This window comes from Botrytis byssoidea (assembly GCF_014898295.1).
Source record: "Botrytis byssoidea strain MUCL 94 chromosome Unknown BBYS_013, whole genome shotgun sequence".
NCBI classification, from domain to species: Eukaryota; Fungi; Ascomycota; class Leotiomycetes; order Helotiales; family Sclerotiniaceae; genus Botrytis; species Botrytis byssoidea.
In genome coordinates, this window is record NW_024065854.1 from 270,997 (window position 1) to 288,536 (window position 17,540).

The 17,540-nt window shown below is 41.2% G+C and overlaps 5 protein-coding genes across 5 annotated transcripts; 2 read left to right on the plus strand and 3 right to left on the minus strand.

Annotated features, from left to right (window-relative positions):
- Nucleotides 1-243: 243 nt before the first annotated feature.
- On the plus strand, nucleotides 244-1,793 carry EAE97_006876 (uncharacterized protein; the record flags this gene model as incomplete). The annotated part of the gene is made up of 4 exons (XM_038877389.1): nucleotides 244-471; nucleotides 525-676; nucleotides 735-1,056; nucleotides 1,116-1,793. 4 exons carry the CDS (start codon nucleotides 244-246, stop codon nucleotides 1,791-1,793), a joined length of 1,380 nt encoding a protein of 459 aa, XP_038731579.1.
- Nucleotides 1,794-2,551: 758 nt separating this feature from the next.
- On the minus strand, nucleotides 2,552-3,550 carry EAE97_006877 (uncharacterized protein; the record flags this gene model as incomplete). The annotated part of the gene is made up of 1 exon (XM_038877390.1): nucleotides 2,552-3,550. One exon carries the CDS (start codon nucleotides 3,548-3,550, stop codon nucleotides 2,552-2,554), a length of 999 nt encoding a protein of 332 aa, XP_038731580.1.
- Nucleotides 3,551-4,594: 1,044 nt separating this feature from the next.
- EAE97_006878 (uncharacterized protein) lies at nucleotides 4,595-6,421 on the minus strand (the record flags this gene model as incomplete). Its single annotated transcript, XM_038877391.1, has 1 exon — nucleotides 4,595-6,421. One exon carries the CDS (start codon nucleotides 6,419-6,421, stop codon nucleotides 4,595-4,597), a length of 1,827 nt encoding a protein of 608 aa, XP_038731581.1.
- A 325-nt stretch (nucleotides 6,422-6,746) lies between these two features.
- EAE97_006879 (uncharacterized protein) lies at nucleotides 6,747-8,200 on the plus strand. The gene is made up of 3 exons (XM_038877392.1): nucleotides 6,747-7,073; nucleotides 7,187-7,492; nucleotides 7,676-8,200. Exons 1-3 carry the CDS (start codon nucleotides 6,855-6,857, stop codon nucleotides 7,823-7,825), a joined length of 675 nt encoding a protein of 224 aa, XP_038731582.1. The 5' UTR covers nucleotides 6,747-6,854; the 3' UTR covers nucleotides 7,826-8,200.
- A 1,750-nt stretch (nucleotides 8,201-9,950) lies between these two features.
- EAE97_006880 (uncharacterized protein) lies at nucleotides 9,951-11,599 on the minus strand (the record flags this gene model as incomplete). The annotated part of the gene is made up of 5 exons (XM_038877393.1): nucleotides 9,951-9,955; nucleotides 10,011-11,007; nucleotides 11,072-11,220; nucleotides 11,273-11,342; nucleotides 11,471-11,599. 5 exons carry the CDS (start codon nucleotides 11,597-11,599, stop codon nucleotides 9,951-9,953), a joined length of 1,350 nt encoding a protein of 449 aa, XP_038731583.1.
- Between the last annotated feature and the right edge of the window lie 5,941 nt (nucleotides 11,600-17,540).

Consider the following 17,540-nt stretch of genomic DNA (forward strand, 5'->3'; position numbering starts at 1 on the left):
CGCCGTTGCCCAAAGGCTGTCTGACAACTGGCTGTGAATTTGAAGATTTACGCAGGACAGGCATGATTTCGAACGCACTTTTAAGACACCCTACAGCTGATTCCTGAAGTCAACGCCAAAAGCTTGACAAATACTGCTCAAAGGCTGTTCGATTCAATTGAGTGGGAAAACTGCGAGCGGTTTCGTCAAGTCGTCGAAAATTGCATTCAAGGCAATTTCATCGACAACAAAGTGATCTCTTCCATGGTGTCGTCAACATCTCAAGAATATTCCACTCCAAGTTGCCTGGATGCTGTGCCAGGTATTTCAGACGAGTTCGCTGGAATTTACCAGGAAAGAATATTAGCACCTCCGGAAACAGATTTTAAAACTCTGTGGCGTGATGAAGATCCTGATCAGGTTATATCGAGAATCAAACTCCTCAGTGTCAAAATAATGACAGATCGTAGCCGAAAACAGGCTTCCTCAAAGGTATGTCTGTTCTTCTGATGGCTCCTACCATGAATCGCTTTTTAACCCTATAGACTGTGGCCAAATGCACTCCTGGACCAAAACCGCAGTGTCAATCTCCGGTCATATCTCAACGAACCAATCAAACATATTCACCATCAACGCGATTCAACACAACTAATAGGTTGAAATTTTCTGACGTGGTGGATAGTTTAGACACTTTTCAGTGAGTTGAATGCAAATTTCATTCTTTAAATACTGGAAGGCTAACTATCTCCGGAAAGGATAAAGGGCTCAAAGCGATGGTTCGAGAAGTTTGAAGAGAAATCGATACAAGAGATGATGCCCGTGATAGCAATTTCCGAAGAAAACCGGGTCAAAATTGCGGTTTTAGACACAGGTATCAATTTGAAGAACACTTTCATCTCGCAAAACAAAGGAAGAATACGGTGTTGGCCCAACAGACCAGACTGTGACGATATAGATGGCCATGGAACCCACACCGCGTATTTGCTTCTTCGGCTAGCCCCTCATGCCCAAATTCATGTTGCAAAGGTCAGCAATACAAAATTTCTAAGAGATGCTAATATCGAACAGATTGCCGCTGTAAGTGCAACACCAAAATGATCCGATCTAAAGTGCAATCAAGTAACCTGTCTTGGCAGTCAATTGCCCACTTTTCAGGAAGAAGCCGAGTTGATATAATCAACTTATCATTTGGCTTTCCTAGGTATCATGCGGCACTAAAGCCAATTTTGACTGCTATTCGCAATGCCCGGTCCAATGGAGTTCTGGTTTTCGCTGCCGCAGGGAACGATGGCCGCAATCAAGGAGTTTTCTGGCCTGCTGCCTTGCATGATATCGGGGATGTGATTCGCATCAACTCTTCGAATGGTAATGAAAAACCATCTGACTTCAACCCTGACCCTGGAACAGGTCGCCGGATTTGTACATTGGGTGAAGGTGTTCCTTCCTGCCAATTATATGAGGACCCCCCCAGCCGAACAATACATCGAAGCGGTACATCCTTTGCAACGCCCATAGCTGCCGCCATCGCCGCAATTGTTTTGGCTTTCGTGAACAGTTTTGGTGCTGAGAGAGAAGAATTCGAAGGCTTTGATGACCTTGTCTCTCGGTTACGTACCCCAGTGGGAGTGGAGAGAGTTTTATGTCAAGCCTGTGTCTTAGATTCCACATATTCAGCTCCCTCAAATGGATTAAAATCCTCATATATTACACCTTGGTTCTTCCTTGCACGCGAAAGGAAGATCACGATTCTCAAGATCCTCGAAACTCTTGGGCAAGTACCAGAGTCTCCGACTCTATTTGTAAAAGCATTCTAAGCAGATCGCTTGCGCTGAATTGAATAACCAGCAGCTTTTCCTACATCCCGGCCATTTACGGATCAGCAAAAGCGGCTCATGTTCCAAAGTTTGAGATGTTAGACTCTTGGTCACTGTCCATTCAGCTCGTCCATGGAAAGTTTCGCAGAACTTCAAGCATTGATGACGATTGAGAGTGAGAGGTTTAAAGTAAGAAGGGGAGGGGGTGGGCTGGTAAATTCCTGAAGTAAAAGAGTTAGGTTCGGGACAAATGCTAGCCTAGAGAGTTCCATTTGGAGATATAACACTGTGAAGGGTGTACCCCGGATCAAGTAGAGGATAGTCAGCCTGTATGCCACCTCATTCGATCTCTATTCCTGCACAGAACGTTGTTCGTCCTACAAAATGCCCCGGGTATTACGCGATTTGCAGGCAAAAAATTTAAAAATAGTTCCATACAGCCTTTCGAAAATCTTCCCGGAAACGCGTATATTTCAAATATATATCTTATAATAGTATATGATTGGGTATGTTTAAGTTTCTCTAAAAAGGACTTCAGGGACTGTCTTTGAGTGACCATATAAAACAATCGTAAACTCTTAAATCGGGTCTTATACTCAAAAGCGGATCATGGTCGAACATTTTTAATACATAGGTAAGACAGTGCTAATGTAAGGTGAGAGCAGCAGTGACGCAGCATGACATAGAAAATATTTCAGGGTTTGTAAACATGCGACTAGACATACAATGTCTTCCGATTTCTAACCCGCTACAGACACTCAATAACCACTCTCCTCATCCCCACCCCAAACTTCTTTTCTCAGCCACTCCCCAGCCCTTCCATAAAACTCCCTCGGGTCGGGCTTCGCACGCGGAAACTTATCCCATCCATGCCTCACACCCATTACACACTCCAAATCCACTTCCCAACCCCAACCCTTCAATCTCTCTACAAATTCCTCCGCTTCCCTACACAGCATATCATGTTCACAAGTAACAATCCTCATTTTTCTCGGTAACCCTTTTTCCAACACCTCTTTACTTTGGATCCCAGCCGAAAGTAGCTTATGCCTGCGATCAATATTCAAATACTCAGGTTTATACGACTGATCGAAAATACTCGTGAGCCAAGATGGCAATGAGAGACTTGGATCCTTCATCCTCATTTTCTTTTCAGAACGTGATATCGTACTATCGAATCCTGGATACCATGCCATGATACCCTTGACATTCCAGTTTCTATTCTTCACAACCCGTCTGTCCTTTAAGTCTTCCAACAATAAAGGAATACCAAAACATAAACTTCCTCCTGCACTAAATCCACTCAATACAATGTTTTCGACATCAATGCCTAATTCTTCAGCATGGGAAAATACATATAGAAGGGCATCACATGCATCGTAAGGTCCTGTAGGAAAGGGATGCTCGGGAGCCAATCGATAAGATGCAGATATCACAATGCAATTCTGTAATGTCGATACAGTATGGCACCAAAGCGAATCATCCGTCGGATTCCCGATTACAAAACCTCCGCCGTGGAAATTGAGAATACATGGCAGGGGATCAGTTTTTGAGATTTGGTGGCCGTGGGGTTGGTATATGTGGAGAGTGAGAGATCCGGGAGAGGCGGGGAGAAGTGTAGTGTGGATGCGGAGGGTGTAGGTCGCAGGGTGGGGAGGTGTGCGATAAACGTAGCGGAGGATGATGGGCGCGAAGGTATTGGCGAGGAAACGGATTGTTTTCACCATGAGGGTTAGGAGAATTCGTGGTAGAGACATTTTGTGAGGAGGAGAACAGAAATTTTATAATGTGATTCTTTGCTTAATCTTGGTCAATTTGATGGCTGTAGTTTGCTTTGTCGTGGTGGCGAACAAGGGTATCAGCATGGCATGACATTAATGTCCCTTCCTTTGCAACAGTCACGTCTGAATTCGATCCCGTCAATGAAGAGTTTGTTTTCCCAGACCAAGCAAGCCTTATCTGAAGACTTAAAAAACGGGTTTCGTGATGTGGTTTCGCTTCCAGAAAATGCTTGATAACGATATCGATGATGATGCATTCTTGCCTTGCTTTGTTCCGTCTTTCAGCCGATAGGGGTAGACATTTGATTGGTCGATTGAAACGACATTCGGTCAAACAACATTCCGAGTCCTCCATGTATATACATTTTTGGTCCGAATGGGTAGGATTCGGACAAGGTATTAATATTTTCCCGACACACAGACAAATTCCCCCCTTTTCCACCGCACACCCTTATTCTCTATTTATTGATAGACGAACATGGTACCATCAGGACTGGGGTTGAATCTTGAACATCATTCGGGCGTTGAGTTGTGAGCCTAGAGTCACAGAAAAACGAAACAGGTTCCAGAAACAGTGACTTTATTGCCATAATGCATTGCAACTAAATCAACGATACTAATTTACTGTTGAAATTCACTCTGATTGTACTGCTACTGATACTTATCAAATGAATCCATATGGTATACTTAGCCATACTCTTTAAATTCAAGTATCATGCATGGCTTTTGAAAATATTAGAAAAATATGAGGATGAAATGAAAGGAACTACAGATAGTAATCATACATACCAATTTCAAATCTGGAATTTCATAACCCTCTTCACCTGAACTCAACTTACAAGAAGCAAAATGCACTTGAGCAAACCGCAGAATTTATGAGTTTCTAGTAAAATGCTATCACACTAATCTATACAAGTGAGAAGCGAAGCGTCTTCCTTTCCTCTTCCTCTGCTCTCCTCTTCCACCAGAGTAGCTGCCTAACCCCTGTAAAGTTTTTCGTGCCCTCTCTATGACTACATCTTATTTTTTCTGCCTCTTCGAACTCTTATCAGTCCCCGTACTCATCACGCTCGCGCTTCTTTTAGGCGCAGCTGCCGTATTTGCATCAGCGTTCTCAGTACCATTGTTCTCACCATTACCCTGCGCGCCATCACCACCTCCCTGTTCATTTTCCGCTCCGTTTTCTCCACTCTCTGTACTTTGCACTACAGCTGCCGCTCCTTGCTCTTCACTTCCGCCTTCTCCATTCCCATCATTTTTATTCTTCATCTCCTCCTTCTCATCCCCGGTACCATCCAGTCCTCCAGCAGCCGATAACCCACTCATTCTTCTCCTCCTCTTCTTTTCCTCTAACTGCGCCTTTAACACATCAATTTCAGTTTGTAACTTCTCAGCCACCTTCTTACTATCCAACAAAATCCCAATACTCTTGAACAACTCATCATAACCATGGGCGACATCTGCCGTGCCCATAATTGGTTTCTCAGGAATGCCCAATTCAACCAACATATTTTTGATACGACCTTGTTGAATTGCACTCTTTGATGTGAGCGGTCTAATAAGTTTTTCACCACGGAAATATGGACCACCTTGTAAACGATCATGATGCGAAACACCATAAACCTTTTCTTCTTCTTCTGTGAGTCTGCGGCGATCTGATGGTGTTTGAATAGACGATATGCTTCCTTTCTTATTACCCACTGCTGAAGTATTACCTGCGTTACCTGATGGTGCTGAGATGGACTCTCGAACATTGGAATCTCGTCTTGCATCATATCCACCTGGCGTATTACCAGCGACGGGAGTAGCACCACCGGGAGTTTGACCTTCTTGAATAGGCTTTCTTTTCTTGCTTTTATCCTGTGTAAGAAGTTGTTGACAGAGTTGATGTAGACCTTGACTAGTGATGAAAGCACTGATATTGGAACTACTTGCAGGAGCATCGAGTCTGGCGTAAAGTTCTCTCCGTTCCTCCATGAATTTCTCCGAGCGAGCCAAGATACGTTTGAGTTCCACCATAAGACTTTCTTCTTCTCGAGCTTCTTCCTTTGTACGTGTGAAAACGCTCTCCAGGAAATCTTTCCTCCGTGTCTCTTGTACAGGGTCGAAATTTAACATCTTCTGATGTAAATCGAATTCCGCAGTGTTCATTTGATGTAAAGGTTTATTTAATGCCATCATAGCCGCACCTATTGTATAATATCTCACTTTCAAGTCTTCCATAGTCCTGTCTCGTCTAGCTATCGCTCCTTCCATGATGTCTGCCGGACTGTCTTGAGGTATATATTCGTATCGATCCCATATAACCGGCCATCGCAAATCATATTCCTGAACCGTTCTCATCAAATAATCCGTTTCTTCTCTCGACCAATTCTCACTCTCCAGAATTTCCTTGTATTGTTCGTCGGTATAAGTCGGTACCTGTACTTTCACATTATACTTTGCAAAAGTCGAGTCCTCAATTATCTCCTCTTCTCTTTCCTTTCCCTTCTCCCCATCTTCCCCCATTTCCGTATCCCCCTCCGCATCCTTCTCCCTCTGCTTTTCCTTCTCCCTCCCCTCAACCTTCCTCCAATGCTTTAGCACCAAACCATCTCCATTCCTCGCGCTATTTCTAAAACTCCTTGCTTCCCATTTCGTCGCCGGTTTTCGACTTCCAAATCTCTTCTTCTTGAAGACCGCTTCTTCTGGTACAATCGCAATAGGATTATCTCCCCCCAGGTTTTGTACTTCTCTTGCCAGACCTCCCAGTTTCGGTTTTTGGGCAATTGTTTTTACTTTTTTCGGTCGAGAGGCTGAGGAGCTAGAGGGGAGATCCAGCATATCGCGAACATCGTGGGATGTCATTTTGAAATGATTACGTAGTTTTGTGGTGCGTGAGTGGAATTTTTATCTTATCATTTCTTTGGAATAGTATTGTGAAATAAATTGACACTCCAAGAAGATACAAAAGTAACGTGTCTGTTGACTCCAAGAAGATACAAAAGTAACGTGTCTGTTGATGAATTATTAGAAGAGAAAAAGATGAAATGATTGTCGAAAGATAGTTCAATGTTTCTATGAAATATTGCGATCGCGAAATATCCCAAAAACCCAACCATTGAACCGCTATCAACCGCTAACTTATCAGCACGTGAATCAACATATCCCTGTCCAAGAAGTCGCGAACGTGTTCTATCAATCCATTTGAATATAAGCCTTGAACAAGCTCAATCAAATCATCCTCGCAAGCTCACTACTTCAACCCTCACAATACGCATATAACTCCCGGTAATCGAAAATGCGCACATCTCTTCCCCTCATTGGGGCCGCTCTCTCCGTCCTCCTTGCCCCAGTTCAATCCCTCTACTTTTATATCGACGGCTCAGCACCCAAATGTTTCTTCGAGGAATTGCCCAAAGACACATTGGTAGTAGGCCATTATACCGCTGAGGAATACGATGAAAATACAAGACAATGGAGTAAACATGATGGATTGAACATTTTTATTTCCGTAGATGTATGTATATACCCCTCTCCTCCCTTTGCCCAATCTCCTCAAGTCCCATGTACACTCTACACCTACACATCGTACCTGAGTATACCAAGAACCTACTAACCTCTCCCCATTAGGAGGTCTTCGACAACGACCACCGAGTAGTCTTCCAAACCGGTTCATCTTCCGGACGTTTCACCTTCACAGCCGCCGATTCTGGCGACCACAAAATCTGCTTTACTCCCTCCTCCACCTCTGGCTCTAGCAATTGGCTCAGCGCATTACATTCAAATGGCGGTATCAAATTGACCCTCGATATGGCAATTGGAGAGACGAGTCAAATTGAAAGTGACGATAAGGGAAAAATCAATGATATTGTGCAAAAGGTTAAGGATTTGAATGGCAGATTGCAGGATATTAGAAGGGAACAGGTTTTCCAGCGGGTAAGTGCTGATGTTTATTTGCTCTTTATACATTCATCTACTTTGCTCTTCCTCATTTTCATCTACCCCCAAAGCTCCCCTTCCCTTTCTCCAATGTCAACTTCAAACCCCCAATTCTAAATGCTAGACCCCCAATCTCCAAATTCCCAATCTCCAAACCCCCAAACTAACCCTCCCCCTTAGGAACGTGAAGCCGAATTCCGCGACCAATCTGAATCTACCAACGCGCGCGTCGTCCGCTGGACACTAATCCAACTCGTCGTCTTGGGAATCACTTGCGCGTGGCAACTTTCACATCTGCGATCCTTCTTCATCAAGCAGAAACTGACTTAGATGTCCTTTTCTGTGGTTATGTTTCGATTCATCAATTGCCGTCCGTGAGAGGGAAGGGGGAAGAATATAGAGAGAAAGAGCGAGCAACGAAGAGGGAAGAATGGAGGGTGGAAAATGGAATAATGAAGAAGAGACTTACGATTCACTCTCATTATGTACCTCTGTATGTTAGTGTAGCTGGTTGGTTCGACCCAAAATGAGACGAGGCGGGATGAGATGAGATGAGGATTGCGCTGCAATGCACTGCTACGCATTTAAAGAATTACATGAAACTTCCCTTCTTCTATGATTCCTGCTCCCTTTTCTCTCTTCTCAAACCATAACCCCCCAAACCCCAAAACGAAACCACAACACAACACATAATAAGCTTTCCTTAGGTATATGATCATACATGCATAGTACATGTAGCTAGGCTACGTAAGTAGCTAGTGAGAAAACACTAATGCTAATAACACTAACTAACTAATCCCAATACCTACCTACCTCCTTACCCACCCACTCCCCCCTCCCCCAAATCTCCAAATCTCCAAAAAAAAATCAACAATTTTCCTGAGTTTTTATCTGAGTGTTTATTTCTATCTATCTAGATACCTATCTACATCTACCATCCTACCATCCTACCATCCATATTACCATCCTACCGTCCATCCTACCATCTCAGAACCGAACCGAACCGAACCGTAGATATATGTATATGTATATGTATATGTATATGTATATGATATGATATGATATGATATGATACAAGGCAAAGCAAGGCAAGACAAAGCAAGGAAAAGGCAAAGGAAAAGGGGCTAGTTACCTACCTAGCTAGCTATATAATATCTATACTCTATATATCTATCTATCTATCTACATACCTAGATATCTATATATCTACACCCTCTTTGTAGTATATATTTCTAATTTATAATAATATGCAATAACATGCAATATATAGATACATATACATATACATATACATATACATACAACATTACATTCACATCTTCATCTACAAATCTACAAATCCTACACACCAAAAGATCCAAGATCCCATTATCAACAACTTCCATTAAACTATCATCTCTGCTCCATCTACTCTGCTAACCCATCTCTCTGTCTTAATTGTGATTTGATTTTATTGATTGATTTGCCTGATGCTGATATGAGAATCCACCCCTTTTGTTTCGCACGGTTCAGGAAGAAAAAAAAAGAAGATAGAGAAGAAGAAAAAAAAAGACAGATCCCATTACTTTTCTTTCCACATACACATTTTTCTCTCATTCGTTGCTACTGAAGTAAGATGAAAAGAGTAATATGACATGCAGCCCATCCATCCCATCCATCAGAACATACAAAAAAAGGAATCTCCTCCCATCACATCTCTCAATCCACCCCATCAACTTCCCCATATGCATCTAGAGTAGCAACCCTCTCACCACAATACGCAGACAAGCAGGAAAAAACGAATACACACCACACTCCCAATTCGCCATTGCTACAGTGTCACTGGAGAGAGAAATAAAAGACGTAACACTCCGCTCGCTCCAAAGAAGTAAGATGGGAAAAAAAAAGAGAACGGGTCAAAAAGCTATACATCGTAAAAAGTGTCCCCCGCTACCCATTCCAAACTTCTTTTCCTTGGGGATGTTGAATTAAAGACCAGCGTTTCTTGGTACGTAGGTGAGCCATGATATGATTCGACGAGAAAGGTGGGAAAATGTGATGCCAAAGAATAATATTTTGGATGGGAGAGTGAGGTAGAGGGTGAGACGGGAGAGGGAAAATGTAAGAAAAACAAATTATTAGTCTTGAAGTGCTTCGCTGAAGAAGTCCCAAATGCCAGATGCCAAATTCCAAATGCCAACCGAAGGTATTTTGTTTATGATGTACTTTCGTGTTTCAAACCCAGCTTCAGAGTCGTGGAAAAGGTGTATGTAACCACAAAAGCAAAGCTGAGGCTTTTTAAGAAACGACTTGGCGGTCAAACTGATGCAACTCCGGTACATGATCTTATTTGAAACGATTTGTAAATTGAGGTGTTCATTATAACCGACATTCAATATGAAGACGGCATGGAAAGTGAAAGAGTCGAGGCGTAAAAAGTTCTTTGAAATGAAAAAAATGAATTATGGACAAGTGCTCAACCTAGTCACATGTTAGAATTTTTGATCTTGCTGAGAAAGTATAGATGCATACTAACCGCAGCACAGAGCTTTCATGATCTTTTGCATTGCCGTTGGTTGTGGCTGTTCTGATGGTCCTCTCCCGTTGGTGTTCAGTGGTGATTGTTGGGCTGCACTCATTCTTTGAGGTAAATTGTTTGAGCTGTTCTGGAACTGGGCTTGAGTTGAGCCTGCTGGTGTAGGTGCATCCTGAAGGCCCCCCGCCGCTCCGCTGTTGCGTTTCGGGGCTAACGCACCTGGGGCGTTTTGCCGGTCGCGAGACTTGCCCATCCCTGGCTTTATCGGAGATGGTGGCGGGGGTTGTGCGGCGTTTAAACGGGCGGCAGTGAGGTGACCTGGTGTTGTATTTCCTCCTCGAGTTGTTCCATGTAGTTCTCTTTGCGAGGCCCCTGGGACAGCATTCGGTTGATGTAGCATGTGTTGAGATGGATGTTGCTTCATAGCTTCCCATCCCTTGCCATTGTTCAACTTCATCCAATCATACTCTCCATCTTCAACTTCACCACTGTTCTTCAAAGCCTGAGTGAAGAGATCCCGCAGGTAATCGTAATCTGGTGTATCCTCGAAACCCAAGTTCCTCACATAGCTCAAGTATTGGTTGAACTCCTCTGGGAAACCATCACAAAGATCCTTGATCGCGGTCGTTTGCTTCTTCTCACCAATCTTCTCGTACTTTTGCTTGTTGGTAGCAGCCTTCAATCCTTGCCATGGTAAACCACCTCGTAAGAAATACATGAAAACATGACCCAAAGCTTCTAGATCGTCTCGTCTTGATTGTTCCCTTCCCAGATGTGTGTTGATACTCATATATCTTGCAGTGCCCGACAATGACTTTCGCTCGCGGTAAGGAATGTGTTGCTTGGTCTTGGGATCCCGGTATTGTTTGGCCATGCCAAAGTCGACAACGTGGATAACATTTGCGGCTTTCGTATTCGGTCGGCCAATTAAGAAGTTGTCGGGTTTAATGTCTCGATAGATCAAGTTCTTCTCGTGAATTGTTTGTACCCTTGAAAGCTATTTTTGGAATTAGTACATGCGAAGTTACTCAGCCTTTGCAGTGTGGACGAAGGAAACGAACCATTTGCTTTGCTACCATAACCACCGTCTTGGTTGAGAATCTTCTATTGCAGTGATCGAATAAATCTTCCAACGATGGACCAAGGAGATCGATGACAAGGATGTTGTGAAGGCCTTCTTGACCAAAGTAATAAACATTAGGAATACCAGCTGCATGGAATTAGTATCTCGACCTCGAGAAGATCGTGATTGATGTACTCACGGCAGCCAACAAGAATCTTATAAGTTCGATATTCATCTCGCAATTGTGGAGCGTCGCTCTTTCGAGGCTCCTATTCATGATAACATTGTCAGCAAAGCAAAACCATTTGAAGCATCTTTTCCCCCTTTTGTGTCGATCAATGCATCTTCGCAGATGAAAGAATGAAACTGATGGCGACGACGATGAGGAAGAACGTACGAATTTGATAGCGACTTGTTGATTGTTGAGTAGATTTGTTCCCTCAAAGATGACACCGAAAGAACCCTCTCCGATTTTCTTCCCTACGCGATAGTGAACGCCGACGACATTAGACGATGATGAAGCCATCGTAATTGTATTAGGAGCTCTCGATTGAGCTCAAGAAGTTGAAAGATGTAGAAATAGGCCGTTGGAATTCGATGATCGGAATTGAAAGTCAAAGTAAAATTGATAGGCTAAATGAATTGTTGCCTTTTTACCAGGAAGTAGGATTGAAGATCAACAAATTAAGGTCGATAGAGAGAGAGATGCTTTTTTGGGGGGGGGCTCGGGGGGTGGGAAATGAACGCGATGACTGTAGGCGGATGGGGTTTATCGTATTAGCCCAGTTGAAGACGAGTATTTTTGCTACGATTGCCACAAAAGGGGACATTCAATGCAATCCCCAATGATATTGTCCCCAAAAGATGATATTCTCTCTCTTTTTTATTATTATTTTTTAGGATGGGGTGGTTTGGGTTGGGAGGGATTGTGAATGGATGAGATTAGGAAAGAAGGGTTGGTGAGAGGAGAGAGGTGAGAGGTAAGAGGTGAGAGGTGAGTGGTGAGTGGTGAGTGGTGAGTGGTGAGTGGTTAAGTGAATGGGTGAGTAAGGTTTTTTGGGGTTTTAGGTTTTGGGTTTTTGGTCGCAGGCGGCGAAGGCGGTGGGTGGGTGGATGGATGGATGGATAGGTGGATGGGGGGATTGAGTGGATGGGGGTTGGTTGGATGGGGTGGATTAACTGCAAAAAGTTGTTGGTAAAGTTTGGGGCTTAGGCTTAAGGGAGTTTAGGGACATTTTGGGGGAGAATGAGGGATATTTGAATGCATAGGGAGGTACTTAGATGAATAATCAGATGTAGTCGTCGTGGTAGGATTTATATCTATTCCATGGATTTTGATTTGGTAATGGGCGGATTCTGCACGATATAGATGGTCAATGTAGGTGTACGATTTTACATGACATGTAGGTAGATGTACAACGTGATAAATGTAACAACAGACCAGAGACGATAAGGGAAGGTAGAGTTGGCTAAGGGAACGAAAGAGCAGGTAGAGAAAGGTAAGGAAGGGAAAGGGAAGGGGAATTAGGTATCTAGTAATTATTAGGTAGATACTTTGCACAATCGAAGAGATATAGAATAGGATAGGATAGGATAGAATAGGATAGGATAGAACAGGACAGGACAGAACAGAACAGAACAGAACAGGACAGGACAGGAATCCAGGTAAGTAGGTATTTAGATAGGTATAAAATAAATGGGAAACGAAAAGAGAGCGTGTTACAGGCTTTATTTAGAAAATGAGCCTTTTTGATTGACTGACTGACTCTGGTTACGAGTAATTACCTAGTACCATCAGTACTGTAGGTATAAATAATAACTACATACAGTCCAATGAATGCTATTTATTCATTTACCTACCGAGCCTGTCTAGGCCTTTTCTTCATTAATTCTCAATAAAATGAATACAATCACTATATGAAAGATTGCAAAAATAAACATACCTACCTAGTAGATAGACAACAAAGACAACAACAACAATGCACCAATGATTACTTTTCCTTTTCTTTTCTTTTCTTTTCTTTTCTTTTCCTTTCATTTCATCTGTGTGTTTTTTTTCTAATAAATTAATGTCAATGTTGGTCGATCTACTAATAAGGGAAATGGTAATCCAGCCGCGTGAAATTTGCGTATGGGATGGGAGTCGATTGAAGAAAGCAAAGACAAGAGCAAGGCCCGATACCGATTGATTAAACTTGGAGATGGATTGTGGACTCGAAGAAGCAGGAGAAGAAGAAGAAGACCAAGAGGAAGATAAGAAGAAAAAAGAGAGTGCGGTACGAGGTTGAGATGGTAAAAGTACCTAGCTAGGTAAATCAAACCAACCACCTCTCATTCTCTCTCGTAATTTGAGTTGATTCCAGGTTGTCTCTGACTTTATAATTATACAATTATTACAATTATTATACAAACACAAATAAATATATCTATTACGGGACCATTATATCTATCGACAGCACAGAGGGAGGGAGCATGGATTGGATCTGACCTAGGTAGGTACGCACGTAGCGATAGATAGAAGGATTATGAATATGGAGTCTATAAAGGAACAATTAATCAATCAAAAGCAGATAAGTTATATAGATAAGTTAGTAGTTAGCTACGTCCCTAGCTATACAGTCCACCGGCCCAGTCCACCGGCCCAGTCCACCGGCCCAGTATACCTTGTACCTATCTAGCTATATTATAGCTAACTACCTCGTCTCAAGTATTCCTATCCAACGCTCGCTCACCCCCGAATGCAATAATAAAATGAGAGCCAACCACATCCACCAACCATACAAACCCTACACCAAACGAACAGACGATTCATCACCTAGATTCAAGCAAAGGAAAACCTTTCTCATTTCCTACGAGATATAGAGTATAATAATTTCATTCCAAAATACAAAATAACCAGTCAGTCATCATAAGTTCATAACATCCGTGCATTCAAAGGTAACCGACAGGGTTTCATTTCCAATCAAAGCAAGGAATGAATAAAGGGCCTAGATACCTAGATACCTAGATACTCCTTATATCATACATAAACATATACCTCCCTAGTCACCATTATACTCCCAATGTATTTTGGGTGCAATCTAGGTAGCTTTACTGACTTCCTTACTTCCTCACACACGCCCATGCTCAAAAGCTTCTCCCTTCATCATACAAGCAAGATCTCACATCAAATTCTTCTCCTAATACATAGTACATACAGTACTCAAGCACATACCTACCTACTAGATTAGATACATTACATCTTTTATCCTTAATTATACTTCCATCTGCACGTACCTACACTCCATACCTATCTACCTAGTATTCATATTCAAAGCACAAAACTAAGTCCGAACTTTCATCTTAAAGGTTGCTCCTAGTGGAATTATAAATATAAACTCCGAGTATATGCAAATACTATATCATATCACTCTAACCAACAGACAAGCTGTTGATAGACCTCGACAATCCAAAATTAACAATAAATCTAACATGTAACTTCTTTGAAACTATACTCTTACTGTGAAAACATACCTGCAGGTTGCAGGTTGCAGGTCCAAATCACAAGGTCAAAAAAATCAAAAGGTCATCCGTCCCAGCCAGCTACACAACCTTATCAACCCTACCCGACCCGACCAACCGACCACCCCTTCTCCAAACCATAAAAATAAAAAGGGGCAAAGTTCTGTCGGCAGGTGCTGAGATAGGTCGGTACCTACGTATATTTATATCGCAAGTATGTATAACAAGGCTGCATATCATATCCATACGGTGTACATCCTTCATACATATATGACTTACAATAGATAGATACATGGTTTGAAAATGTTTGGATTATATATAATGTTTTATGTATTTATGTATATACACATATACACATATACACATATACACATATACACATATACACATATACACATATACACATATACACATATACACATATACACATATACATATATACACATATATACACATATATACACACTTATATACATATACCATACTCCATTCATCCACCCCAACTCTCTTCACATCTCATTTATCAAATTAACATAACCACCTACCTAGTCTCCGCATCAGATCTGTTCTTTGACTCATGTCAAAAGGGGCATATCTTTTTTTCTTCTTCTTCTTTTCGGGGAAACTAGGATTGATTGATTGAGAATGAGTGATGAATAATAAGTAGGTGAGAAAAGAGTCAAAGCAGAGGAATGGATGGAAAGATAAGTAGAGGAGAGGAGAGGAGAGAGGAAATATTAAATACTGAGATACTCTTGCTGATGTTGTTATTGTTATTTTCTCTCTTTATTTTCGTTCCTTGCTTGAATTCAATATTACCATTTTTATCTAGGTATACAGGTCACTACAATGTCATAAAACCCTTAAAATCATCCTATTTCATCCCATCCCATTCATTCTATTCCCTAACAGCACCCACACACACACTCTCTCTCTCTCTTTCTCTCCATTCATTGGTGGAATCATCCACCCAACTCTCAAGCCGGATATCGGTACCCTTTTATTTTTATTATTAGAGCATCTACCAGGTATCTATCTACATCGTACATCCTACATCTATATCGTACCTACCGACGGAGCACCCACATAACTACTAGGTAGGTACACAACTAGTCCTCTATCCTCCATCCTCCATCCTCCATCCTCCATAAAAACCAATCATATCATAGTACGCAAAAACTCCAGAAGTTCAAATGAGTATCTCGAAGGAAGGCATCTCTCTTGAATCTTCAATCTTGAGTCCCCCAACCCCCAAGCTCCTACATCGTTACCTTTTCCATCCACCTCTAATAATTAAGTATTGAGAAATCACGTGTGTGTGTTACACTGTGTACATATATATATATAACGTGTTTTATTAGTGTACGGGTTATATTAGTATGCGGGTCACTTATTTTATATACAAAATTCATCTGTGTGTAACCGTGCACTTTCTTTATTTATAGATATAATTTTCTGAAAATTTGATACAAAATATTTGAATATATAAAAATTCTAAAAATCTAATTAATTTTAAGAAATTCGAATTTATAAAGTTGTAATTATAAAAATAGTTTTTTTTGTAATGAAAATCGTAACAATTTCCTTTTTCTTTTAAAAACGATAAAATTATTTTATAAAAATTAGATTAATAGAAAACCTAGATTTTAATTTTTTTTTAAGATCTTTTATTCAAGAAAACAATGATTGTTTATTAAAATATTAACATTTTAAAAAGCTTAATTTAGGTGGTTTTCGAAATGACCCGCATACTGATAAAACACGTTATATATATCAACTTCTATTCATTCCTCCTCCCTATACCTCATCTCTAATATCAATCCCAATCCCAAAACCTCTCTACACAACCAACTCAAACTCATAAAACTCATAATCAAAGCAAAACACAAATATAAATAAATAAGAAATCTCCGCAACATTTTTCACATTCTTCTATTCACTACCTTATATACTCATATACTACCTATATAACTAACCATATTACCTATCAAATTCCCAGCACAAAATATCTAGATACCTATCTACCTATCTATCTACCTTCCTACCTACTTTCTTTCTAGTTATATAATCTTTATATGTTTAGGGTCTAGATTGAGACAGAGATATCTTTTTACATATATATTTTTATATATTTATTTTTCGATTCGATGTATACTAGGTATATCATCGAGACTCTATAACCTACGGTCTATAACCTCCAACCAAGTCATCTCTCCCCTCCCATCTTCCCCTCACGAATCCCATTCCCCGTGATCAAAGAAGAAGCAGATTACAAGTGCAAACCAGATTTGATAAGTTCTGGAGTTCCCTAGAGTTTTGTGAGTGTACGAGATGAATGAGATGTGAAATACTTATGAGATATCAGATGTAAGATATGAGGCAAGTTTGATACTGCATTGTTAAGTATCTAGGTAGGCAGGTGTTCAATTCGCTTCGCTGAGTATTATTATAATGTTATATGGATAGTAGATAGATATGTATACAGCTTATGTAGGTACTCACCTAGATAGATATCTCTAAACATTATCTCCCCCGAGTTTTCCCCCCTTGGAAATAAATTGCTCTAATCTTCAATCTTCAATCTTCTCACTCATATCTACTCATCTATCTATTCGTTGCCTCACCTCACTTCACCTCACTTCACCCCCTCACACCCCATCCTATCCTAACCTATCCTATCCTATCCTATCCCATCCCCTTCATCTCAACTCTCAACTCACAACTCACAACTCTATATAACTCTCTCTCCACGACTCTCCATACATCCATCTCCAATATCTATATCCCACGCCTCTCACATCTATCTCCCACTTTATACAACATCACCTTAACCATTACTCTCTCCGTCGTTCTTCCAATCTCCCAATTCGCCTCTCTATACATATATCCCGATCGCAATTTTGGATTTCTGCATTCCTCTCCCTTCCTCTCCTTCTCATACCTCATATCTCATATCCCTCAAATCT